Source organism: Leucoraja erinacea, chromosome 43 (assembly GCF_028641065.1).
Source record: "Leucoraja erinacea ecotype New England chromosome 43, Leri_hhj_1, whole genome shotgun sequence".
Lineage (NCBI taxonomy): Eukaryota > Metazoa > Chordata > Chondrichthyes > Rajiformes > Rajidae > Leucoraja > Leucoraja erinaceus.
This window is the reverse complement of record NC_073419.1, coordinates 881345-908732: the sequence shown is the minus strand read 5'-3', so window position 1 is coordinate 908732 and position 27388 is coordinate 881345. Positions and strand designations below refer to the sequence as shown.

At 41.9% G+C, this 27388-nt stretch overlaps 1 protein-coding gene across 2 annotated transcripts in view; it reads left to right on the top strand.

The window, feature by feature from the left end:
- Window positions 1-7712: 7712 nt before the first annotated feature.
- LOC129714878 (KAT8 regulatory NSL complex subunit 1-like) overlaps window positions 7713-27388 on the top strand; it is a 98402-nt gene continuing 78726 nt past the window's right edge. For both annotated transcript variants that reach the window (XM_055664744.1, XM_055664743.1), the window contains exon 1: window positions 7713-9443. In XM_055664744.1, coding sequence (XP_055520719.1) covers window positions 7747-9443 — 1697 coding nt within the window. In that variant the 5' untranslated portion in view covers window positions 7713-7746. The remainder of the gene's footprint in view (window positions 9444-27388) is intronic.

The following is a 27388-nucleotide window of genomic DNA, read 5'->3' as shown; positions in this document are numbered from 1 at the left end:
GGTTTAAAGGTGAGGCTGAAAGTGCAGTTTCAAGTCCTTCCCCACCTCTGCAGCACACTACTGGCAAACATTCAAGCTATTGAAAACCATCTGGATGAACTTAAAGCTCAACTCGACTCACAAGAAACAGTAGATGCTAGAATCTTGAGCCAAACACAAACTGCTGAGTTACTGAAATGGTTCAGACAACATCTGTGAAAGGAAAATGGATCGATTACTTTTCAGACCCGGTCTTGAAGAAGGATCTTGACCTGAACAGTTGGCACTCCATTTCCCTCCGCAGATGCTGCCTGATCTATTGACTTCCTCAAGTAGTTTGTGTTTTTTTTTGTTAAAGCTTGACTCACCTACCTTGGGGAACTGTGAGACTGCTGCCTGCTCTGTTTCACAGAAACATGATTCACACCTGCTTCACCTGACTGTGACATACAACTTTAATTCACCAGATGAATTATATGGCATCCTCGAATAAGATGAGGCAGAGGGATTTGCTTCCTAATCAACGTCTGTGGCGCTCAGATGTGGCAGTCCTGGCAAATTCCTGTTCCATGTACATGGAATATCTAATAGTTCAATGCCATCCTGACTACCAGTTGCAGGAATTCACATTGGCTATTATGACTACAGTTTATATTCCACCTCATGTGCATGTGAAGCTTGCCCTGTAGATAGTATCAATGCCACCAATATCCTTGAAACACACTAGCCCAAGGCCTTGTTCTTCATAGCTGGGAACTTTAAACAGGCCAACCTCAAGAGTGTGCAACCAAAATAGTACCGACCCGTCTCCTGTTCCACCAGAGGCCTTGACCATCAATCCCCTGTGTGCATTTTTGAAAAGCTGAGCATTCGGCTGTGCTCATACTTTCTGTTTACAAGCAAAAACTGAAGTGTGACAATCTGGTACAAAAAGCCAACCAATCAGGAAATAAATGAGAACCTAGAGAACAGCTTTGAGTTGGTGGACTTGTCCGTATTCAAGTAAGTGTGCGGAAGACTGTGTGCCAAAGGAGTTAAGATAAGTGATCCCCTACTAATAAAAATGGATGAACCATGTCACCCATTCCCTCGAAGACCAATTCTGAGGTGTTCAAGTTGGGTGATCAACCAATGTACAGCAAATCCAAATGCAAAGCCACCTGGGAAACCAAGGTACAATTGAGATCAAGCTGGAATTGCAAACTAACTACAGAAATACCTGTAAATTGTGACAAGGCTTGTATGCTATAACTGGGTTGACAAAGCAGTCGGGCAGAATAGTTGGCTACAACAGGTTCATTGCATTTCACTTTGAACAAACTTGTTTTGGTCAAGACTATGGTTGTTTTGATCAGTGCAATGATTTTGACAGCTCTGGGTTCACCTGTACCCACTGTCACCATCATGGATGTCAGATCGGCCTCCCTGAAAGTGAAAATGACAGGCCTACTCTCAGAACTTGCATGGACCTGCTGGTAGGTAGTAGTCACAGACGTCTTTAATCTCTCCAATCTGCTTTAAGAGGACATCTTTCAACCCAGAGCCAAAGAAAAACAAGTTAGCATTGGCTTAAACTCTATTTTCCAATGGCTATGACATCCACCATCATGAAGCACTTTGAGAAGCTGATATGGCAATTGCTCTGACCAAAACCACAAGCCATTACAGGGAATTGTGAACGCAACCCAGTCCATCAGACAAACCTGCCTTACCCCCCCCACCCCCACCACGGCAAGTACCATCAGTGGTTCAATTGAGCTTTTATTGGCACATTTGCAAAGTGCTAACATACTTAAGTCAGGCCTTTCGTTCAGCCGCAGGGGACTGGCATGGCATCTTCTCCCTGAAGCCGTGATCCGCTGGTCCAGGTCTTGAGAGACAACCGGATTCAAGAACAGCTTCTTTGTCACTGTTACAGACTTTTGAATAGACTTCTCATGTGCTAAAGATCCTCCATTCTATCTCATTGTGGCCCTTGCACTTTTTTAATATATGCACTATATTCTGAGCTCTGTTTATTTTCCCTTTTTCCTGGCCTGATGTATGGTGTACCTTTCCTGGATATCATGCAAAACATCTCAGTACATGACAATAATAATTTTGAGATGTGCTTTGAATACAAACACCAAAACACAAAATGCAACAATATAATGCCAATTTGTTCCATTGTTGGCTGGTCTTATCAGCTGTTGAAAAAAAAAAAGCATTTTGTTCTCTCTACTGGTGGGCCTTCTTTGTTTTGACTTGTGTAAACTTGGAATCCTTTTCAACTTTGCTTTCCATCTTCCTCACCAAGTTTTGTTCACTCATCAATCCTGTCCTTGCTTCCCTAAAATGACCGATACTTTTTTTAATCCATCTTTGAATGACCTCTCTTTCCCTATCCTTATAATATTCCCAGAAATCTGTACTATCTGCACATACAATTTTGGCCTCATTCTTATCTGATATTTGATTGTTGCTTTATTAGCCGTTCTTGCAGCTTTCAGTGCTTGGAACTCTGGAATTCTACATTCCTTTTCACTTGATGTTCCTTCAAATTTTAAGTCAAATGTTGTAATATTGTCCTTGATTTTTATCAGTGTTTCTATGAAGCACTTTGGAATGCCTTCAAGGCATGCATGAGATAAATCAAATGTAGGCTCTAAGGCTCAACTCATCCGTACACTCAGAGAATGTTGATCTCTGTTAATCCTATTTTTCTTGCATTTAGCCCATATTCCTGTCTACCTTTCCATGTACCTGCCCAAATGATTTTTAAACATGGTGATTGTACCTACCTCAACCATCTCCTTAGGCTGTTTGTTCCATACATCTACCATCCTTGATGTAGTAAAACTTGCCCCTCAGATCTCCTTTAAATATTTCCCCTCTCAAGACCCGTATCTCAGAAGGGTCCCAACCCGAAATGTCACCTATTCCTTTTCTCCGGAGAGGACACCTGACCCGCTGAGTTACTCCAGCATTCTGTGTCTACCTTCGGTGTAAACCAGCATCTGCAGTTCCTTCCGACACAATTATGGATCTGGTTAGCCTAAACATATTGGTTAGCCACAACTCGTCTGCCCTAACTTTCTGTACCAACCTACCTGGCAAGACATTGTCATAAAGCCTGGCTAAAGTCCCTAAGACATGGGAGCATAATAAGATAATTCAGTCTATTAAGTTTACTCCATCATTCAGTCGTGCATGTCTCCAGTTCTAGATACACCATAGAAAAATCCACTATCCCCATCTGGATGCATTACAGCTTTTGACACTCCTTTTTTACAGCCCCAGCCTTTGACACCCTCACAAATCAAGAACCAATCAATCTCCGCTTTAAAAATACCCAATGGCTTGACCTCCACAACCATCTGGGCAGTGAATTCCACAGATTCATCAGCCTCTAGCTAAAGAAATTCTTCCTCATCTCCATTCTAAATGTATGTATTTTTATTCTGAGGCTAAATCCTTTGGTTCTAGACTCTCCTATTACTGGAAACATGCTCTCCACATCCACATCTAGACCTCTCATTATCCAGTAGGTTTCAATGAGATCTGCCCTCATCCTTCTAAACTCTGGTGAGTCTATACCTTCAAACCCTCCTCAAAGGCTAACCCAATATGTGTACCACATCTACTGTCTTGCCTTCATCAATTTTCTCAGCAACCTCAATAAAAACTCATTATATTTTGATGCAGGATTTACCATGCAAAATACCCCAACGATTCTCCCTAATTGGTCCCTGCCTTTCCAAGTGATCATACATCCTTTGCCATTTTTTTTCTCTTTCTGTAGTTTCCCTACTACTGATGTGAGGCTCATTGTCCTGTAGTTTCCTGGCTTATCCTCGTTGCACTTTCTAAATAAGGAAACAACATTAGCTACTCTCCAGGCTTTTACCTCACCCATATCTAAAGGTGATGCAAAATTCTCTACCAGAGTCCCAGCAATCTCTACCCTTGCTTCACATAAGACTCTGGGATAGAATTCATCATGCTCTGGGGATTTGTCCTCCTTAATGTGTATCAATATTTTTAATACATTCATTCATTCCTGATGTGCGTGTTCCAGGCTATGGGTGTACACCTCCATCTTTCTCCCTGATGAATTCAAGACGCCACACATATTTTGACTCCATTCAAAGATTTATATTTTGGTCCCTAAGGGGTACAACTCTATTCTTTGCTACCCTCTTATAATATATTTATCAAGACTTTTGGAATGTTTTTTAATTGAGTTGGCCAGAGCCATTTCATGTCCCTTTGTTACCGTCCTGTTTTCTTATGTTCTCTCCTGTATCCTCTATAAACCTTAAAGGATTTGCTTGATAACCATTTCCCATATCTAACATATGCTTCCTCCTTTTTCCTGATCAAACCCTCAATTTCCTTTGTTAGGTATTGTTCCCTAATCTTACCATTTTTGCTTTTTACCCTTACATGGACATGCTTACTCTGAACTCCTATTTCAGTTTTTAATGCCACTACTTTTCAGATGTTGTTTTTCACTCTAACAGCTGCTCCCAATCGACTTTGCCTAGGTCCTCTCACAATTGAAATCACCCCTTCTCTGATTTAAGACATTTACTCTAAGTCCAAGCTTATTTTTTTCCATTTAAAGCTTACGGAATTATGATCACTGTTCGCAAAGGATTCCTCCACTGACACTTCCACCATTTGTCTAACCTCATTCCCTAAAATATGGTTGAGTACAATTCCCTCCCTGCTACCAATCTCCACATGCTGCTTTCAAACCCCCTTCTGGATGCAGTTAATAACAAAATCCACCCCATCCCTCTTTTCCCAATCTAGATGATATTTGGAAAGTTAACATTACTCACTATTGCTTTTGCATCCTGCTACTATTTGACTGCATATTTGTTATACATTTTTTGGAGGTCTATATTTAGAATTAATCAAAATTATCACCCCTTTATTTTTGTTGAGTTCTACCAATATAGGTTCATTTGCTGACACAGACTGCATACACTCAGATCTGGAGCAACAAAAATATCTGCTGGACAAACTCAGCACATTGCGCCACATCTGTGGGGTAAAATAAATTGTAGATGTTTGGGTTAAAATCCTTGACAGTGAAATGTCAAGTTCCTCCAGCAGTTTGTTCTTTATATATATATATATATATTTTTTTTTTAATGCGTTCTTTAGCTCAGTTTGGTGTGAAATGCTAACAGCAAGTTGGTTGATATGCTATTTGTCAAGTGTTACTGTCAAACAGGAAGCCGGTGGTGAAAACTTCAGATATTTAGTGCATGTCGTTTTTATTTGTAAATGTTTTGTATAAAAATATTTAAGTTGGGAGCAACTGTCTTCTTACTGACAAGAACAAGTAAGGTGACGTTATAAATGGTGTGAAGTAGATCAGGGATGATGCCAGGAAGTGTTTCCTCAGGCAAGAGATAATGAAAAAAACTATATTTCAACTTTTTTTCACGTGAAATTCATCATTTTTTTTAATGTACAGTGATAGATTGTAAAATATTGCAATTGCAGTTAAGTCTTCATCTTGTTCTGACATGATGAAAGTTATGGCAGAGCTTTGACCTCAACACTTCAATGCTTGTCATACATTTTGATTTGCTTGTAGTTCAAAACTTTGCCTTTCATTTGTTATAAAATGACTCAGCGTCCACAACTCCAAGGGTAGATAATTCCCAAGTGAAGAAACCACTCCCAGACTGGTTAAACTGGCAGTATTTATTTCTGATTTTCACTTTAACTTCTATTTCCTATCTTTGTGTTACTGCAGAACTTGGGTTTATTGTATTCTATTCCTCAGAGGATGGACTGGGACAGGCCAAACCGATCCAAGTACCATTCTGTCAATTTTTTATAACCGATTTTGATCCCAATTACCTTTTGAAATTTTCTATGCTCACCAAGACTAATCATCAATTCCATGACTTCTAAATTAAACAAACTATCTTTTAAGTACAACTCTGCCATCTCCATGACATGTCATGAAGGTTGTAGAATACTCCCCATTTGACTGCATGTCGCTCCAAACTCACTCAATGAGGCAACATAATATGGCACCTTGTTCATCACTTTAAACGTTCACTGCTTTGATTGGCATATATTTGCTGCAGGATGCCACCAATAAAGTGCAATGCAGTTACTTGTCAAGCTGCAATGATAGCATCTCCCAAACCTGCCACATCTACGACCACGTAGGGCAAGGCCAGATAACATAAAGAAATGCCATTAATATCTGCAGTTTACTGTCCAAATCGGATCACTCCGAGTTGGAAATATGTGGCTGTTCATTTACCAGTACCAAACTCTGGAACTCCTTGCCCAGTTGCTTAAAAAGATGAATAAACAAGACTGAATTGGATTAAAAAGGTTTCTTGCCAGCTTGCACGAGATAGGGGTGTACAAAAATCAATGATCTTTATGTTTGAAAATGGTTAATATTGGAAATCTATCACTTGCCTATTAGTCTACAATTATCACTCATCGTTTAGCCTCATTCAGTTAATTGGTGATCTATACAAATATTAATGTTTGTCATCAATGTGCTCATTTATGCTGGTTCTCCCTTTGACTGATGAAAATGTTCAAGACTTTCAATTATTCTATCCCTAATTATAGACTCCAGTAATTTCATTTTAGCTTTGCACTCTGTAATACTCAAATAGTCAAAGAATGAAATGCTCAAATTTCCTGTCTGAATCTGATCAACTTTTTAATTTATTTGGGCCAAATGCAATATTTTTCTAATTTCCTGTGAACAAATCTGGGAACGGAAACCTCTGGCCTACGAATTTGCCACTCTTCAATGAATGCCATTTTTTTTGCCTAGTTTTTCATGTCCACATCCCAGTATTAATCGTCTTGCATGGAATGCACCCATATTTGACCATTGTCGAACATGTTCGACTCTGAGTGGTTTAGTGTTGTTACTATTTATGAATATTCCCTCTGTATAAAGAAATAAATACGCCTTATTATTCTTTAGCACCTTTTTCTTCTGTCCAAAGATGTAAGTTATGTTTTCACACTCGGCTTTTTCTTGCTGTTTACATCATATCTGCAGGAAGAGAGCTTTGTACATTTCAGTTAATATGGTCAAGGCTTTGGTTCAGTCTGTCTTTTACTCTGACGTGCACCTCCAGGCGTAATATTGCTGTGCAGGTTGATAAGGGGAGTGCGTGAGAGAGTTGTTTTCTGTGTTGCATTTAAAAAAAAATCACATTGGCAGTGAGTAGAGGCTTGCGAATGGCTGCTGGGGCTGTGCTCATCCGAACAAGGGCAGCAGCACCCTCCAGAAAAGCTGCAGTGCGCGGCATTTGTGACTTTGTCACATTTCGCTTAGCTGCCGCACTCGAAGCGCCTTTTGTTGATTCCCCCCCCTGTGTCTGAGAATTATGCACATCGCCGCCACCTTTAATTTTTAAAATGGTTCATTAAAAAAAAAACTCGGCTCTCGAGTATAAAATAATGCAAGAGGCTTAAACCCCCTACCTTTTTTTTTTTGTTTGCATTGCGGCTTAGTATGATGAAGGAACGGTCGGTATAATGATAGTAATAAACCCCTCTGACTGATTTAAGTGTCGGCGCCGGGCGAGGTTGTCCGTTGGTGCGGCGGGCGGGCGCGCGCGCTTTTTGCCCGTGAGCGCCATTTTGTGTTGGGGGAGGGGGAGGAGAGGCGGAGGGGAAGGGAAGGTGCGGGGGGAGGGGGGGAGAGAGGAGAGGAGAGGCGGAGGGGAAGGTGCGGGGGGAGGGGGAGGGAAGAAAGGGAAGGAGGCAGAACACAAGATGGCCGCCGGTGGCTTGAAGCGAATGGCTTCCCCGGCTGTGAGTGAGAGCACCAGCGAAGCGCGGCCGCAGCAGCAGCACCACCACGGGCTCAACTTGGCCGTGTCGTCATCAGCACTGCCGCCGCTATCCTCCTCCTCGTCGTCGTCGTCGTCTTCTGCTTCGTCGTCTTCTTCGCCAGCGTCCTCGCTGCCGTCGTCCTCTCCGCTCTCGTCGGCGGCTTCTAACGGCACTTTAGACGAAGGCGAAGGGGAGGAAAATAATAAAAATAAAAAACTCGCCGGCCCTTTGTATTTTTCTGTCGACCGTATGGACTCTCTGTTGTTGGGCCGGCGGACGAGAGTGCGGCGGCGTCCCGACACCGAGCCTTTTTACCACGGCGACGGCGAGAAGTGCGCTGTGGCCGCTCAGGGAGGAGCGAAAGAGCCCGAGACAAAAACTTACAACCACCACAACCATCACAACCACCATTCTCCTCACCGGCGGCACCACCACCACCACCGCCAGGCCGGCGAGTCGCAGCAGAGGCGGGTGAGTGCTACGGAAGCCCCCGGCCTCGGCCTACAGCGGGGGGACTCGCGGCTTCACGGCCGGGACGGAATGAATTCTGACGGGTTTCTCTCTGCCACGGGCGACGGCAAAGAGATGGGGAAGGCGACGGGATCGAGCACCGCCGGCAACGGCTTGGTGAAAGAAGCGCCTTGTCTCAGCTGTGACTCTGGCCTGGTGAATGGCAACAACAAAGCAGTGGGCGGCTGTGGCGTCCAGCGGAGCAACGGCGCCATCTCGCTCAATTCGGCCTCGCCTGGTAAGGGGAACTCTGATAAAAGCCGCTGGCATCGGCTGCAAGCTACCACCAACGCCTCTGATTTCGGCCTGCTGTCTAAAGGCAACAGCAAAATCCCCAACCTCGACTACGGATGTCGAGCGGATCTCCATGGCCCCAACCCGATGGGAGTTTCGTTCAAACCTCTCTGCGGCGAAATAAATCTAAATTGTCTAGGGACTGAGACCCAAAACACAAAAAAACATTCTCCTGAGAGCACCAGCACAAACAGTAATACCATTAACCACCATAACAGTCTCAGCGTTGTCAGCAATCACAATAATATTAGTGTTAGCCAGGATGAGGTGAGTGCTCAGAGTTTATTAGTTGCCAGTAAACAAGCTGAGATCAGGAGCAGGGCTCATCGACTCTGCAAACGTTTGCAGGTTGTGCAAGCCAAGCAGGTGGAGCGCCATGCCCAGCAGCAGCTGGCAGGTTTGGTGGGACACAGTTTAAAGCAGTTTTCTTCATCTTTCACCGAAAGTCTTATTAACAACTGTAGTAGCACTAACAATAAACACACAAGCACTTTGCATGGGAAAAACAACCTGCAGGTTGGATCTTTACTGCTGAGGAGTAGTTTTCCAAGGACGGATCCAGAAGGAGGTGCTGATGATGGTGTTCGTTCCAATTCCTCCCTTGGATTTGGGGGAAGCAGTAAATGTTTATTATCTTCACCGAATGGAGATACTTTCTCTGGTTTTGTGAAAGATCGAGCTATTTCTGAGGATCTACTAAAATTGGTTTCCAGTGTGACTGCAAAACTCAGAACTTCTGAGCGGGCTTTTGATTCTGATGCCACAGAAAGCAGCTCAGGGGGTGAGACTGATGTAGAAGAGGATACAAGATTGGAGTATCGTCATGCAATTCTGTAAGTAAAGAGATATAAGTGTTGACTTTTAGTATGCAAAGGACTTTGTTATCATTTATTTTAGCAATTGGACTCCCACGTATTTAAGGATAAGCAATCATGATTTTAAAGTACATAATATGTAATATTACATATGTCTTCTTACATATATAAGAAGAGTTCAGCTTTTATTTGACAATATTTTTTTGTTCTTGTTAATTCGTCATGTGATAGGAGTAGAATTAGGCCATTTGGCCCATCCAGTCTACTCCACCATTTAATCATGGCTGATCTATCTCTAACTCCTAACCCCATTCTCCTGCCTTCTCCCCATAACCCCTGACACCCGTACTAATCAAGAAAAGGGAAACTGTCAAGGAAAATTTGCATCTGCATTGAGTTGGAAGGTTAAGATTAGCCCATTGTTCTTCAAGTTGCTGAAGTCCATCAATTGCGAAAGTATTGCATTTACTCATCGGGTAGTAATATTGTGTTATTAAACCATTTCACAGTACAACAGTATGTTTTGAAGTTGTGCTGACAGATTAGCAGGGTATTAGATATGTTTGATGCTTGCCTGTTCATTTTTGTTTTTCTTACAGGCTTAATCTCATGACGTTAAAACTTTTAATATATATAATGCACGCGCGCGCACACACACACACACAAATAATGAATATCAAGTTTTTGTGTGTGTGTGTGTGTATATGTGTGTATATATATATATACACATATACATATATATATATATATATATATTGTCAATCTGAAAGTACTGTTAATTAGATTAATCCATAGTACAAGCTAAAAATGTTGAATTATAATCTCATCACCTGGCAGCTCTCAAATTCGTCGGGTTTGATTTTAATCATTTGAAATTCAGGAAAACTTCAATTTTGCCTGTTTTACTGAGAAATGTTGCAAATATCTTGTTTGCCTGTTTGTGCTACAATCTTTGGTCTTGGTTGTGTAAAATTAAATCGTTTACTGAATTAATCAGAAATGATTCATTTTAGGCCTGTGTTTACAAATTCGTTTAGGAATGGCTGACATCATCAATTATGCCCTGATTCCATTTGCTCAGCTGCACCGTTTTGAGTACAATGTCAAACATTTGCACATTTTATTTGGTGATGAAAATTGTGGACCTTGCTTTGCTTTCCGAAACTGTTGGTTTGTTCGCCTTTAACAGGACTGCCAATTCCATTCTGTAAATGAACACTCTTTACGTGGTGACCAGTTTCAAAGTGTTTCTTCATTCTTTTGTTTATACATATCATTGGGATCAGTTGTTAACAAAATAAAAATCAATAATGATCATTCTCTTTACTTTTGTGTATCTGTAGTATTGAAGATTTATATTTATTTTATTGTGATATAACATTGAATTTTAAATGGTAAATAGTTGGCTTGATCCTTTCATATCATTTACAGTTAATTGCCAAGTCTGCAGTTTGGCAAAGTATTAATTTGAATAATTGTTCTCTCTTCAACTGTAATACGATTTTCTGAGGCAGATCTTCCATGAAAATCCTTGCTGAGTCAGGGGATAATAAAAATGTGATGTTTAACCAATGGGATTGAAATTGACCCGAAATGTGTTGCAGGAAGTAGAAGTGTGAAATTTGCTTGAAGTGTGCAACTTGAAGTGTGCAACGTGCACCAACTTTATTGCATTGGAGTGAGTCTAAAATGACAGTGAACTGGATTTATATTGTGCCTTTCACATTGTTTTCTTTATACTCCAAGGTTTTTTCCAACAAATTACTACTCTATAAAAGTACTTCTGTGTTGTGGGAAATGTGACAGCTAGTGTTCGCACAGCAAGCTCCCACAAATATCCATGTGCCGAGGACCAAATAGTTTTAAGAAATATTATTGAGTGATTTCTATTGGTTGAGTTTTCATGATGATTCCCTGTTGCTCAAAATAGTACATTGACATCTTAAGCAACTACCTAACAGTGCAGACAAGGTCTCATCTGAAAGAACCTCCACTCCCAACACATAATACTATTTTTACGTATCTGATGTGCTGCTGCAATTAAGAATGTCATTGTTCCATCATGGGACATGTAACTGCAAATCACTCTTGACTTTTGCTGCACACTCTAAAAGAACCAACAAGTGTTGATGGTGCAACTTTAATTATTTAATCCTTATTGGGACCAGAATTTTGTGACCTCCAGATTGTTAATTGATTTTTGAATTTACTCTTATCAATAGTAGATATCTGTGTTAAATAGTCATTAAAAAGTGAAGAAAGATAATTTGTTTGAAGGCAATCTTTTGAGTCTCACTTTTCCGCTATGGTTGAAATATAAAAGTTGATCACACTCCAATGCTGCTGTCTTGTGAGTTTGATAAGGTCATTTTTTGTTGTTGTCCTTCCCTACTTGACTTTTTGATATGGTGTGTGTATGTTTGTGGCTTCTACGGTTAAATCTTGGCCATTAGCATATGCTTATTTAATGATTTGATGTTGCAACTGGCAAGAGGTTTTCAATATCATTTCACAGTTTTATTTGCTAACTTAAACATTGATATATATATATATATCTAAGTTTATCACGCTAAGGTATGTGAAGAATTGTTGTTTAGGTCAAATTGTTCTGATATTCTTTACTTTGGTATATATTTCCTTTTCACAAGTTTTAGTATAGAAAACTTTGCTAAGGTAGAAACATACTATCGTCTGTATTAATTTTGCAGAAATAGCTGCTCTGTTTCCCCTATAATCCTGTTGAGCACAATAGAACCATAGAAACATAGGTACAGGAGTAGGACATTCGGCACTTCGAGCCTGCACCGCCATTCAATACGATCATGGCTGACCATCCAACTCAGTATCCTGTAGTTGCCTTCTCTCCATACCCCCTGATCCCTTTAGCCACAAGGGCCACATCTAACTCCCTCTTAAATATAGCCAATGAACTGGCCTCAACTACCTTCTGTGGCAGAGAATTCCAGAGATTCACCACTCTGTGAAAAATGTTTTCCTCATCTCGGTCCTAAAAGATTTCCCCCTTATCCTTAAACTGTGACCCCTTGTTCTGGACTTCCCCAACATCGGGAACAATCTTCCTGCATCTAGCCTGTCCAACCCCTTAAAAATCCCCCCTCATACATAGATCTTTTTGGGAACTTGAATATGTTGACTGGAGCTGAGCTTTGTAATTTTACATAGCGATTTGTTGGGACTCTCTTCCATTTAAAGAATGAAGATGGTACCAGAGGATTTATGTGATGACTGGAGCCTTAAGTATCAGCGTAGATTCTTTAATAATGGTTGAATGGTTGAACCACACTTTGGTTGAATAATGGTTGAATGGTTTTCCTCAGAAATGGAACATTGTCAGAATCATCTGAACTCCAGTAGCTGCAGATATGATAAAATTTCTGACTTAAACATATTAAATGTTTCTTTCACACCTGTTGGCCGATATATTTTGCACCCTTACTACTAATTAAGAATCTGTCAATCTTCGCCTTAAATTCGAAGATAGATACCAAAAGCTGGAATAACTCAGCGGGTCAAACAACATCTCTGGAGAGAACGAATAGATGACGTTTCTGGTCAAGACTCTTCATCAGACGAATACCCAATGACTTGGACCTCCACAGCCATCTGTGGCAATGAATTCCAGATTGTGGCGGTGCTAGCTCGAAGGGCTGAACCTATTGTCTATTATCATTCTGGGCCTTTCACTATTCAGGCCTCATTGAAACTTATTGAACAGAGTGAGGCCTGGATAGAGTGGATGTAGAGAGGATGTCTCCACTAGTGTGGGGGTCTCGGACCAGACGGCAAAGCTCAAAATAAAAGGACGCTCCTTTCGGAAGGAGATGAGGAAGAATTTCTTCAGTCAGCGGGTGGTGAATCTGTGCTGAACGAGATATTGAGGTTTGGTGTAGTATTAGAATTGTGTAGCATCTGCTCCATTGAGCTAGCGGCACACAAGAACCTAAATCCCCTTATCTCAAGAATGTGATTCAATTTACAAATGTGGCAAAGGAAAATAAGATTCTTTGCGGGTGGGAGTGAGAATTGAAAATAATTTGAGCTGAGGACATTGAAAAGTTCTTCCTAAAATGCTCACTTTGAATCTTCTGGTAAATAGACAATAGGTGCAGGAGTAGGCCATTCGAGCCAGCTACGCCACTCAATGTGATCATGGCTGATCATCCACAATCAGCACCCTGTTCCTGTCTTCTTTCCATATCCCTAAATTCCGCCATCCCTAAGTGCTCTATCTAACTCTCTCTTGAAAGCATCCAGAGAACCAGCCTCCACCGCCCTCTGAGGCAGAGTATTACACACACTCATAACTGTGAAAAAGTTTTTCCTCATCTCTGTTCCAAATGACTTGCCACTTATTCTTAAACTATGGCCCCAGGTACTGGACTCCCCCCCAACATTGGGAACATGTTTCCTGCCTCTAGCGCATCCAAACCCTTAATGATCTTATATGTTTCAATAAGATACCCTCTCATCCTTCTAAATTCCAGAGTATTCAAGCCCAGCCGCTCCAATCTATCAACATATAACAGTCCCGCCATCCTGGGAATTAACCTTGTGAACCTACGCTGCACTCCCTCAAGAGCAAGAATGTCCTTACTCAAGTTTGGAGACCAAAACTGCACACAATACTCCAGGTGTGGTCTCACTAGGGCCTTGTACAACTGCAGGAGGACCTCTTTGCTCCTATACCCAACTGCTTGTGTTATGAAGGCCAACATGCCATTCGCTTTCTTCACTGCCTGCTGTACCTGCATGCATGCCTTCAGTGACTGATGAACAAGGACCCCCCAGATCCCGTTGTACATCTTCTTTTCCCAAGTTGACACCTTTTGGATAATAACTGCCTTCCAGTTCTTGCCACCAAAGTGGTAACCTCACATTTATCCACATTAAACTGCATCTGCCTACTCACTCAATCTGTCTCAGTCACCCAGCATCCTCCTCACAGTTCACACCGCCACCCAGCTTTGTGTCATCTGCAAATTTGCTAATGTTACTTTTAACCCCATCATCCAAATCATTAATATATATTGTAAATAGCTGCGGTCCCAGCACCGAGACTTGTGGTACCCCACTAGTCACTGCTTGCCATTATGAAAGGGACCCGTTAATTCCTTTGTTTCCTGTCTGCCAATTTTCTATCCATGTCAGCACTCTACCCCCAATACCATGTGCTCTAATTTTGGCCACTAATCTATGTGGGACCTTATCAAATGCTTTATGAAAGTACAGGTACACTACATCCATTGGCTCTCCCTTGTCCATTATCCTGGTTACATCCTAAAAAAATTCCAGAAGATTAGTCAAGCATGATTTCCCTTTCGTAAACCCATGCTGACTTGGACCGATCCTGCTACTGCTATCCAATGTGCTGCTTTTTCATCTTTTATTATTGACTCCAGCATCTTCCCCACTGTCGATGTCAGGCTAACTGGTCCATAATTCCCTGTTTTCCCTCTCCCTCCTTTCTTAAAAAGTGGGATAACATTAGCTACCCTCCAATCCACAGGAACTGATCCTGAATCTATAGAACATTAGAAAATGATCACCAATGCGTGCACGATTTCTAAAGCCACTTCCTTAAGTACCCTGGGATGCAGACCATCTGGCCCTGGGGATTTATCAGCCTTCAGTCCCAGCAGTCTACCCAACACCATTTCCTGCATAATGTGAATCTCCTTCAGTTCCTCCGCCACCCTAGATCCTCTGGCCACCAGTAGATCAGGGAGATTGTTTGTGTCTTCCTTAGTAAAGATGGGAATAGAAGGCTACAAGACCTATGTGTCAATTTGATTGCTTGTATGGTAATTCAATTACATTTTTTTAAAGTATTGCTGCAAAGATATTGCGAAACAAGAAACCAATATTTTGACCTTTTAAAGTCTTGTTGGTTCCAACATTCATGAAACATGGAGGTATGAATGTTTTTCTCAATTGTGTTTAAGAAAATATTTGCTTAAAGTCGTTGCCAGTCCTGAATCATAACCATATGCACTGATTTGGTTCTTTCGGTTCTGATAATCAGGTTTTGTTTTTCTCATACTGACTTGCCTATTTTTTTCTCCTGAGTCTTTTAGAAGGCAATGTATTGCTTTCTGAATAATCGATTAGAATTTATTTCAAGCAAGATAATTACTATATGAGTACTTTGGAATTGTACGTGTTGATACATGTTGGATCATAATTGATCAAGTGACTTATGGATGGATGTCTTGTCATTTAGATAAGATAATTATGATGTAGTATTTCAAGTTGTTTCTGTATATAACAAGGTGTACTTACCAATGTGTTCATTGCCTTCAATTCAAAGAGTTCAAAGGGCATTTTCCAGTTTTCCAGATCGTTGATTTATTGTTCAGCTATGGCTCTGCAGGCATGGAAAGATCTCCCTTGCACAATATGGTTGTTCTTCATATGCAGAATTTGACTTGTTTGCTGAAAATTATAATCTCAGATATTGTCTCAGATATTACAGTCTTCTTCTTGCGTATGGCCTGCACAGCCTAAAGTTGTAGGATAACTTGTTCTATTTGATCTTATTTGTGCACGTCGGGTTCATTTCATTAGTCAAAACAGGGTGGACCACGTGAAGGTTGCAATCTCCCACCCCAGATATTACAGTTGTCAGTGCAAATTCAAGTCCCGTATTTTGTCACATGCACAAGTACGGTGAGGTACAGTGAAAATCTTGTTTGCAGCAGCATCACAGGCACATAGACTCGGCCAAACACATAAAGCCATTAATTTTACATAAAGACTGCAACATTTTTTTCAAGAAGTATGGGTAAAACACAATTGGATAAAAAACATGTCGATGGCAGTGCAAGTGGTGTTTCAGCATGTTCCACGTTACGATTAGGGTAGTGTGGATTGGTTAAAGAGCCTGATAGTTGTAGGAAGGTAGCTGTTACTGAAACTGGTGTTTGGTGACTTCAGGCTTCTGTACCTCCAGCCCGACCATAGCAGCGAGAAGAGGGCATAGCCGGATGGTGGTGATTCTTGATGTTGCCTTTTTTTGCCTGTTTCAAGTCAAGTCAAGTTTATTTGTCACATACACAGACGAGATGTGCAGTGAAATGAAAGTGGCAATGCTCGCGGACTTATGTGCAAAAGACAAACAACCAAACAAACTATAAACACAATCATAACACACATATTCTTTTACACAATAAATAATGGAAGGAAATACGTTCAGTAGAGTTAGTCCCTGGTGAGATAGGCGTTTACAGTCCGAATGGCCTCTGGGAAGAAACTCCTTCTCAACCTCTCCGTTCTCACTGTATGGCAACAGAGGCGTTTGCCTGACTGTAGCAGCTGGAACAGTCCGTTGCAGGGGTGGGTCTCTCATGATATTGTTGGCGCTGGAGTTGCACCTCCTGATGTATAGTTCCTGCAGGGGGGCAAGTGAAGTTCCCATAGTGCGTTCGGCCGAACGCACTACTCTCTGCAGAGCCTTCTTGTCCTTGGCAGAGCAATTCCCAAACCAGATGGTAATGTTCCCGGACAAGATGCTTTCCACCACCGCTGCGTAGAAGCACTGGAGGATCCTCGGAGACACTTTGAATTTCCTCAATTGCCTGAGGTGGTAAAGGCGCTGCCTTGCCTTACTCACGAGTGCTGAGGCGTGTGATGCCCATGTCATATCCTTGGAGATGTGGACTCCCAGATATTTAAAACAGTTTACCCTATCCACAGGATCCCCATTTATCCTCAATGGAGTGTACGTCCTCGGATGACATGCCCTCCTAAAGTCCATGATCAGCTCCTTCGTTTTTTTGGTGTTCAAGAGGAGGCTGTTATCCTGGCACCAGAGTGCTAGACCAGCCACCTCCTCCCGGTAGGCCTTCTCGTCGTTGTCTGAGATCAGGCCCACCACCACAGTGTCATCAGCAAACTTGCAGTGGTGAACGAGATAAATCCACCACTATCCGTAGCCCCACCGTGTTCCTGTGCATTGGAATTGCTGTGCTTGTCCATGCAACACCTAGCCAGGATACTTTTCTGTGGAAGAGTATTTGTTGATGTGGCAGATTTTAAACTTCTAAAAAGTAGTGGTGCTCGCGCACCTTTGTGATTATGACTATTTGCTGGGATCAGAACGGGTCATCCAAGATGTTTACAGCCAGGAATTTGAAGCTGCAAAATCTCTGCTGCCGTTAGAAATTTGAAGCTGCTATCTGTCTCCCAATGAAAACTGGCATATGGGCTAAAATTCAAAAAAAGAGAAGGAAAATAGTTGTCCCAATTTCTGAAGGATCTTAGTATGAAGAATTGGTATCAATTTGTGGTCAGATATTTACACTTGGAAAAGCAGGGATTTATAATTGTAGGGATTAATCAGAGATAATCTGCATGGCTTTGTCAGGGAAGATCCTCTTTGATCAATTTGATTGAATTTTTCAAAGAGATAATGTGAAGTACAGACGAGGGCTGTACGATTGGCGTCTGGGTGATGGCGCTGCTGTTGATGGGACAAAGCCAGGCAAGTGATAGGTGAATAAAAAGTGAGGGCAGTTTACTTGGAAAATGAGTGGAGTAAGGTTTTGAGATGTAAAGGAGACGAAAAGATGTCAGATAAGGAGAGTAGAGGAGTGAAATGTAAAGCCAGAAGGAGGGATATATATGGAAGGAGATGTGTTTGTAGAAGAGGGGCAGGATTTTGGGGGAAATTGGTCTGTTCCAGGGTTATTGTGATGGTTGGGGGCACAGGAAAGAGTGAAGGAAAAGTCGAGGGTGTGTTACTTAATATTTGTAATATAAGAAATATTAATTTTAAGATCATGCCCATGTCTACTGATTCCACACCCATCTCCAACAGACCACACTCTTCATTGCTATCCTCTTGTACTCAATGCACTTGATATTTTCTGTAATCTTATTTGGCAGTGATATTTTCTTGTATGCCCTCTTGTTCTAATTTTTTAAGCAACCCTCTACACGGCCTGTGCCTGAAAGATCTCTCCCCTGCTTTCAGTGCTCCATACCTGCCATTTCTTTCTTTTGTTAATTGATGCCAAATATTTATGGAATTTTCTTGGCTCTGAACACTCACCATTGAACCTTAAAAAGACCCCATCTAACCTGCAACTAGGTGTTCCCAGTATATGTTGCCAGGTCCTGTCCAATCTTATTGAAATCTGTCTTCCCCAATTCAGACACTTGATTTATGGACTATCTGTACCCCTTTCCATAATTAGATGAAATTTACAAAACTAATTGGGGATAGTTGAGGGCAATGTGGTGAAAATACAATGAGATTAGTGTAAATGGGTGTTTGATTTTTGTGTCAACGGTGGCCCAAAGAGCATGTTAAATCCAAGGAACAGGCATATAAATTGGCCAGAAGAAGCGGCAAACCAGAGGACTGGGAGAAATTTAGAACAGAGGAGGACAAAGGGGTTAATTAAGACGGGGAAAAGAGCATGAAAGAAAGCTTGTGGGGAATAAAAAAAACTGACTGTAAAAATTTCTTGCAGTCCGAGACGGGTGTATTTATAATGGGGAAACAAGGAAATGTACTTTGGTTCTGTTTTCACTAAGGAAGACACAAACAATCTCCTGGAAATACGAGGGGATCGAGGATCTAGTCGGTTTGAGGAACTGAAAGGAATCCACATTAGTCAATATAGCCTTTGACAAGCTCCCACACAAGAGATTAATGTGCAAAAGTGTGGCGGTCATGGTGGCGCAGCGGTAGAGTTGCTGCCTTACAGCGAATGCAACGCCGGAGACACGGGTTGGATCCCGACTACGGGTGCTGTCTGTACGGAGTTGGTACGTTCTCCCCGTGACCTGCTAGGGGTTTCTCCAAGATCTTTGGTTTCCTCCCACACTCCAAAGATGTACAGGTTTGTCGGTTAATTGGCTTAGTGCAAAATGTAAAAATTGTCCCTAGTGGGTTTAAGATAGTGTTAATGTGCGGGGATCGCTGGTCAGCACGGACCCTGTGGGCTGAAGGGCCTGTCTCCGTGCTGTATCTGTAAGCATTGGGGTTAGGGTATTGACATGGATAGAGAACTGGTTGGCAGACAGGAAGCAAAGAGTAGAAATTAACAGGTCCTTTTCAGAATGGCAGACAGTGACTAGTGAGGTGCCGCAAGGCTCGGTGCTGGGACCCCAGTTGCTTACAATATATATATTAACGATTTAGACGACTGAAATTAAATGTAACATTTCTAAATTTGCGGATGACAGAAAGCTGGGTGGAAGTGTGAGCTGCGAGGAGGATGCAATGAGGCTGCAGGGTGACTTGGATAGGTTGAGTGAGTAGGCAGATGCAGTATAAAGTGGATAAATGTGAAGTTTTCCACTTTGGTTGTAAGAGCAGGAGGGCAGACTATCCTCTGAATGGCGTCAGATTAGGAAAAGGGGAGGTGCAACGAGACCTGGGTGTACTTGTACATCAGTCACTGATAGTAAGCATACAGTGCAGTGAAGAAAGCTAATGGCATGTTGGCCTTCATTGTGAGAGGATTTGAGTATAGGAGCAAGGAGGTCCTACTGCAGTTATACAGGGCCCTGATGAGACCGCACCTGGAGTATTGTGTGAAATTTTGGTCCCCTAATTTGAGGAAGGACATTCTTGCTATTGAGGGAGTGCAGTGTCAGTTCACCAGGTTAATTCCCGGGATGGCGGGAATGACATATGATGAAGGAGTGGATCGACTGGGCTTGTATTCATTGGAAGGATGAGAGGGGATCTTATAGAAACATATAAAATTCTTCGAGGATTGGACTGGGTAGATGCAGTCAAAATGTTCCCGATGTTGGGGGAGTCCAGAACCAAGGGTCACAGCTTGAAAATAAGGGGTTGGCCATTTAGGACTGAATGAGGGAAACAATTTTCAACCAGAGAGTTGTAAATCTGTGGAATTCTCTGCCACAGAAGGCAATGGAGGCCAATTCACTGGATGTATTCAAGAGGGAGTTAGATTTAGCTCTTTTGGCTAAGGGAATCAAGGGAATGGGGGAAAAGCCAGAATGGGGTACTGATTTTGGATGATCAGCCATGATCATATTGAATGGCAGTGCTGGCTCGAAGGGCTGAATAGGATACTCCTGCACCTATTTTCTATGTCTATGTTTCTGTGCTGTATGGCAATCGCTTTGTTTGGTTAATATTTTATTTTTGCAAGTGGCCTTATTAACATAATTGATGCCAATGCTTGTGAATCCCTTAATTAAATTGGGGAGATGTTACAAATATGAACTGCCTTTTCAAAATATAGTTTGGCTTTTGTTAATTATCAGAGAAATTAAAAGCTATACACAGACTTTTTTTCATCATAATTTGGCTAATTGATCTATCTTTGCCCATTAGTTTGTTCAACGGTGTAATAAGTTGTGTGTTTCCCTATCTAAAGGAGCACAAGCACCTAAGAAAATAGGAGCAGGATAGACTGCTTCCCTTATCATGATTACATGAATACAATGGATTGATTGTAATCATGTATTGTATTTCTGCTGACTGGTTAGCACGCAACAAAAAGCTTTTCACTGTACCTCGGTACACATGACAATAAACTAAAACTGGCCCTTTAGAATTCAGAGCTACAATGTGGAAGCAAGTCCTTCAAGTCTGCGCCAACCAGCGATCACCTCGTACACTAACTTACACATGCACTGGGGACAATTTTACCACTTACTGAAGCCAATTACCCTACAGATCTGTACACCTTTGGAGTGTGGGAAGAAACTGGAGCACCCAGAGAAAACCCACACTGTCACAAGGGGAACGTACAGACAGCACCTGTAGTCAACATCAAATCTGGGTCTCTGGTGCTGTAACTTTACTGTGATGTCACTGTGCCGCCCTCTGTCCTATCATTCAATAAGATCATGGCTAATTTACCCCAAGTACCATCTCCTCTCGGGTGTCAAATTCCCGATCGTGCAGAAGTTTATCCACATCCTCTTTTGATTGAACAAAATGCTGAAATAGCACCCACAAAGATGTAAAGAACTAGGTAAAATTGCACTTGGAGCATCTGCAATGTTCTCACATAATTTCTTAAATTCATGAAATTAAACTTCTCAGCCAGGGACTCATATGATGTTAAATGTTGTTTGATTTGTCTGTTTTGGTCAGAACCTGACCCCAATTCCAAGTTACATCAGTAATACTATTATTTTTAAAGTGTAATAAAACAAATGTTTTTTCTGAAACTGTTCTGATAGATCATGTGGATGTGACTGATTGAATAGTTAGCTCTTATTTTTAGTGGCAGTGTTTTGGAGCTTGAGGAGCTGGAACAGGGAACGTGATGTGTTGCACAAAGGTTAAGTGGGATTTGCTGAGAATATTGCATACTCATCATCCTTGGCGATTATCATCCAACTTCAGGATTCTGATAATATAGTGCTATAGTCAGAGTGGAAAAAGTTGTTGATTTGGTCACTTATACCGATGATCAGATTGACATTACATTTCCTCGATCTATGCAGATTATCTCAGCATGATAATTTTTTTTAATTTAATGTTTTCATGGAGTGTATTTCTGATTTGTTTTGTGAAATGAAATTTTGTATTTTTACATTTTTTGTGATTTGTAACAACATCCTTGCCAATTTTTAGAACCTTTTGTTTTGCTATCTGGACATCATTGCCAAGGCCAGCAGTTATTAATGTTCATCACTAATTTTTGTTCAGAGGGTGATGGGGAGTTGTCACCTTGAACCAGCGCTGTCCTTATTAAAGTAGTCCAATTGTACTCTTGGGTGGTGAATCTAGTAATCAAGACTACATGATAGTTAAGCACTCAGCAGGTCGGGCAGCAAGAGAAAGTGATAATGTTTCACGAGACTACATGGCCATTCTAAGTGTAAGAGTGAGAATCTCAAATCAATTTATCAGCGATGTATGGAAGCTCACTGTACTGATTAAGTACTTAACCAAGCAAAATTATAATTGGAATTGTCAAAGCTCTTGGATGCAGGGTCAATTTGAATTTTGAAAATGTAGCTTGAATGATTTGTTTGGCACGGGTATGAAGGTGCATGAGCAGAAGTGATGAAATAGGTAAGAGTGTACAGCATTCATGATTTGAATCAATAGCAGACGTGGATCATGAAAGCTAACATTCTGTTTCTGGTCACCAAACTAACTTTCCTGACAACTGTATGAAATTGATTAAATTTTTGTAGTCTTGATGTCTCAATTGGACAGGGTATCTTTGTTGATTCCATCTCATTCCAGCTTGATAATATTGTCCAGATCTACCCTGAACTCAAATAAAACTCAAATTAGGTTTTGTTATAGGAAATAGAACAGTGCGACACAGAAAACGGTCCTCAGCCCACAATGTTTGTGCTGATTATGATAAATGATCTGTCTAAATGATTCTTAAATGTTACTTTCCAAACTAAGCAGTTTCCTTGGCCGTGTTCTCCAGGTACGTCCCACTCTCTGGATAAAAAAAATTGCCCCACACATCTTTAAACTTTGTCCCTCTCACGTTAAAGCAATGTCCTCTAGTCTTTGACATTTCCATGCTGGAAAAAAAGGTCTGACGGTCTGCCCTATCTATGCCCTTCATAATTTCTGTACCATCTCCAAACTTCCTGATTTGCTCATTTACATTTTTGTTCACTGTAGAAACAAGGAGCTTCAGATGCAGGTTTACAAAAAAAGACACAAAGTGCTGGAGTAATTCAGTCTGAAGAAGGATCCTGAGGTACCTTGTCTGATGCTTTATTAAAGTCCAAATAGAATCCATCCACTATATTGCTCTCATCGATCATTTTTGTCATCTCAAGAAACTCAATCTCCTGTGCAATATTGGGAATTAAATTGCTCTCATGACATGGGTTTAACCATATAGATACAAAGTTAAATTGAGGCGCTATCTGTTCTCCCTATTAAATTCCCCACTTAAAACAAAAATTCCATGGCAGTATTTCCTGGTAGAGCAGGGTGTTTCTTTTTGGTGGCCAGGTGAAAACCCATTTACCTATAGATTTGACAAAACCAGAATTGTGGAAAAATGTGGATAAATTTACTGCTGCATTTTCTTCTGCTAGTGGCCACACTTGGAAGATGTTTTAGATACATGGAGGCTTTCTAACACTTATAGAGTCATACAGCGTGGAAACAGGCCCTTCATCCCAACTCCCACGACGACCAACATGCCCCATCTTAACTAGTCCCATCTGCCTGCTTTTGGCCCATATCCCTCTAAACCTATCTTATCCACTGCAGAGAAAATGCTGGGAACTATAGCAATAGGGAAAATGCTGGGAACTATAGCTGCAGGGAAAATGATGGGAACTATTGGCTGGTGAGCTTAACATCTGGGGTTGGGAAGTTACTATAGAATATTCTGAGGGATAGGTCATACAGGCATTCGGATGGTCAAGGGCTGATTGGGGACAGTAAGCATGTTTTTGTACGTGTACTGTTTGTCATCTACATCAATGATTTGGATGAGAACATACAGGGCAAGATTAGCAAGTTTGCTGATGATACAAAAGTGAGTGGTTCTGCAGATAGTGAAGATGGTTGGTTGTGAAAGATTGCAGCAGGATGTGGATCAATTGGCCTGGTGGGCGGAGGAATGGTTGATGGAATTTAATGCAGTGAAGTGTGAGGTGTTGCATTTTGATAGTAGGCTTCTGGGGAGTGTTGCGTTGCAGAGCAGAGGGATCTAGGAGTGCAGGTGCATGGTTCCTTGAAGGTCGAGTTGCAGGTAGTTAAGGTGCTCAAAAAGTCTTTTGGCTCGTTGGCCTTCATTAGTCAAGAGTATTGAATATAGAAGTTGGGAGGTCATGTTGAAGTTGTACAAGACATTGGTGAGACCGCATTTAGAATATTGTGTTCAGTTCTGGGCACCATGTTATAGGAAAGATATTTTATAGTTTGAAAGGGTTCAGAAAAGATTTATGAGGATGTTGCCAGGACAAGAGTGTGTGAGCTATAGGGAGAGGTTGAGTAGGTTGGGTCTCTATTCCTTGGAGGGCAGGAGGATGAGGGGTGATCTAAAAGAGGTGTACCAAATCATGAGGGGAATAGATCGGGTAAATGTACAGAATCTCTTGTCCAGAGGAGGTGAATCGAGGACCAGAGGACATAGGTTCAATGTGAAGGGTAAAAGATTTAATAGGAATCCAAGGGGTAACATTTTCACAAAAAGTCTGGTGGATGCATGGAACAAGCTGCCAGAGGAGGTAGTTGAGGCTGGGACTATCCCATCCTTTAAGAAACAGTTAGACAGGTACATGGGTAGGCTAGGTTTGGAGGAATATAGACCAAGCGCAGGCAGGTGGGGACTAGTGTAGCTGGGACATGTTGGCCGGTATGGGCAAGTTGGGCTGAAGGGCCAGTGTCCACTCTATCACTATAACTCTATCCAAGTTCTTGTCTAAATGTCTCTCAAACATGATGATCGTACTCACCTCAACTACAATCTGTGGCAGTTCGTTCCAAAAAAAAAAAGTTACGTCTCGGGTTCCCATTAAATCTTTTCCCCCCTCACCATAAACCAATGTCCTCTGGTTCTTGATTCGCCTAGTCTGGGCAAAATACTGCATTTATCCTATTCCTCTCATGATTTTGTACACCTGTATAAGATTATCCTTCATCCTCTTGTGCTTCAAGGAATAAAGTCCTAGTCTGCTCAACCTCTCCCTATAGCTCAGGCCTTTGAGTCCTGGCAACATGCTCGTAAATCTTCTCTGCAACTTTTTCTAGCTTGATAACATCTTATAAACTGAATAGAATACACTAAATGAGGCCTCACCATGTCTTATACAACTGCAACATGACCTCCCACCTTCTACATTCCATGCTTTTTGACCATCCGAGGTACCTGTGTTCATCCCTCTGCTTCCTTAGGTCAACAACAAATTCTCTTGTTGATGTTTACGGCATCCTGATTTCAAGTCTTTCTTTATCTCCTTCCTGTAATCCTTATGATTGACAACTGCATCGGGGCAACCTCCTGCACCCATGCAGAACTTATGGACCATTAACTTAACTACTAATTTCCATCCTGCACTCAAATTCACTGGGACCATCTCCCTACCTTTTCTTGATCTCACCATCTCCATCACAGTAACTAGACTATTGACTGATGTCTGTTATAAACCTAACGACACCCACAGTTATCTGGGTTACACTTCTTCCCACCCTGTCTCCTGCAAAGACTCTATCCCCTACTCCCAATTCCTTTGTCTACGCCGTATCTTTGCCCTAGATTAGGTGTTCCGTACCTGGACATCTGAGATGTCCTCATCTTTAGGGAACGGGGGATCCCCTCTTCCATCATCGACGAGGCCCTCACAAGAGTCTCCTTGGTATCCTGCAGCTCCACTCTTGCTCCCCCCCCCCCCCTCCACCCCCAGTCGCAACAGAGATCTCGCCTCACCTTTCACCCCATCAGCCTTCGCATAACGCACATAATTCTCCAACATTTTCGCCACCTCTAATGGGATTGCACCACTAGCCCCATCTTCCATCTCTACCCCTTTCTGCTTTCCCCAGAGACCGTTCCCTCCGCAACTTCCTGGTTAATTCATCCCTTCCCACCCAAACCACCCCCTCCCCAGGTACCTTCCCCTGCAACCACAGGAGATGCAACACCTGTCTGAAGAAGGGTCTCGACCTGAAACGTCGCCCATTCCTTCTCTCCATAGATGCTGCCTCACCTGCTGAGTTACTTGCATTTTGTGTCTACCTTCGACTTTACCAGCATCTGCAGTTCTTTCTTACACAACACCTGTACCTATACCTCCTCCCTTGACTCCGTCCAAAGACCCCGACAGTCCTTTCCGGTGAGGCAGAGGATCACACAAGGACCCCAACAGTCCTTTCAGGTGAGGCAGAGGTTCACTTGCACCTCCTCCAACCTCATCTACTGCTACAAATGGCCTGTGGAGGATGGAGTCCATAATGGCCCGTTGTTGCCTGGGGAAGATGTGCTAACGATAGGGATAGAAGAGTGGGGGGGTTGGGAAGAACGCACTAGTGACTTGAAATTAGATAAATCAATGTTCGTCCCGCTGGGCTGTAATCTGCCCAAGTGACATATGAGGTGCTGTTCCTCTAATTTGCTTGTGGCCTCACTCTTGACAGTGGAAGAAGGTAAACAGTGGACAGGCAATGTTTAGGTCCTTCGATAGGGGTGGGGGATGAGGCTTTGAGGCAGGTATTACACCTATAATTGTAAATAAGTGCTGGGGAATTGGATGGAGTGGGTGAGTAAGAATGCGGAATTCTCTGCCACAGAAGGCAGTGGAGGCCAATTCACTCAAGAGAGAGTTAGATTTAGCTCTTAGGGCTAATGGAATCAAGGGATATGGGGGAAAAGCAGAAATGGGGTACTGATTTTGGATAATCAGCCATGATTGTATTGAAAGGCGGTGCTGGCTCGGGGCCGAATGGCCTACCCCTGCATCTACTTTCTGTGTTTAACAAACTAGGGGGCCATGGATAGAAGTCTAAACAGAAAGGGGTGGAAGGGGAAGGTGTGATTAGTGGAAGAGAGATTGATATTTTGGATTTAGTCGTGTTTAGAAATTGATTAATTAAAAAAAAAAGGGGCCTGCCAGTATGGAGATTAATTCAATCAGCAATTTCAAGAGTTTAAAGAAAAAGCCTTTTAAGGAAAAGAAAAAAAAGGCTATTGTGGAATTTTGGGATACATTGTCATCAGACATTTGGAATGCTGAGGTTATCACATGATCCACTTGACCTGTGTTTAGCTATTCAAACAGATATATCCTTGACCTTGCTCAATCAAGCAGAATCAACCTAAGGCTAACACAAAGAAAAAAATAGCATGAGTATCCAGTCCTCCATGATTTCAGTAAGCGATGATGGAATGAGTGCTAGATTCGGGCAGTGAATTTAAACATTTGCATAATGCTGCCTCGGAAATTGTCCATTGACTTACTGGGAAGGGATCATAGTTCGGATGAGATGATTCTGGCTGCAAAGAAGCTGTACAGCC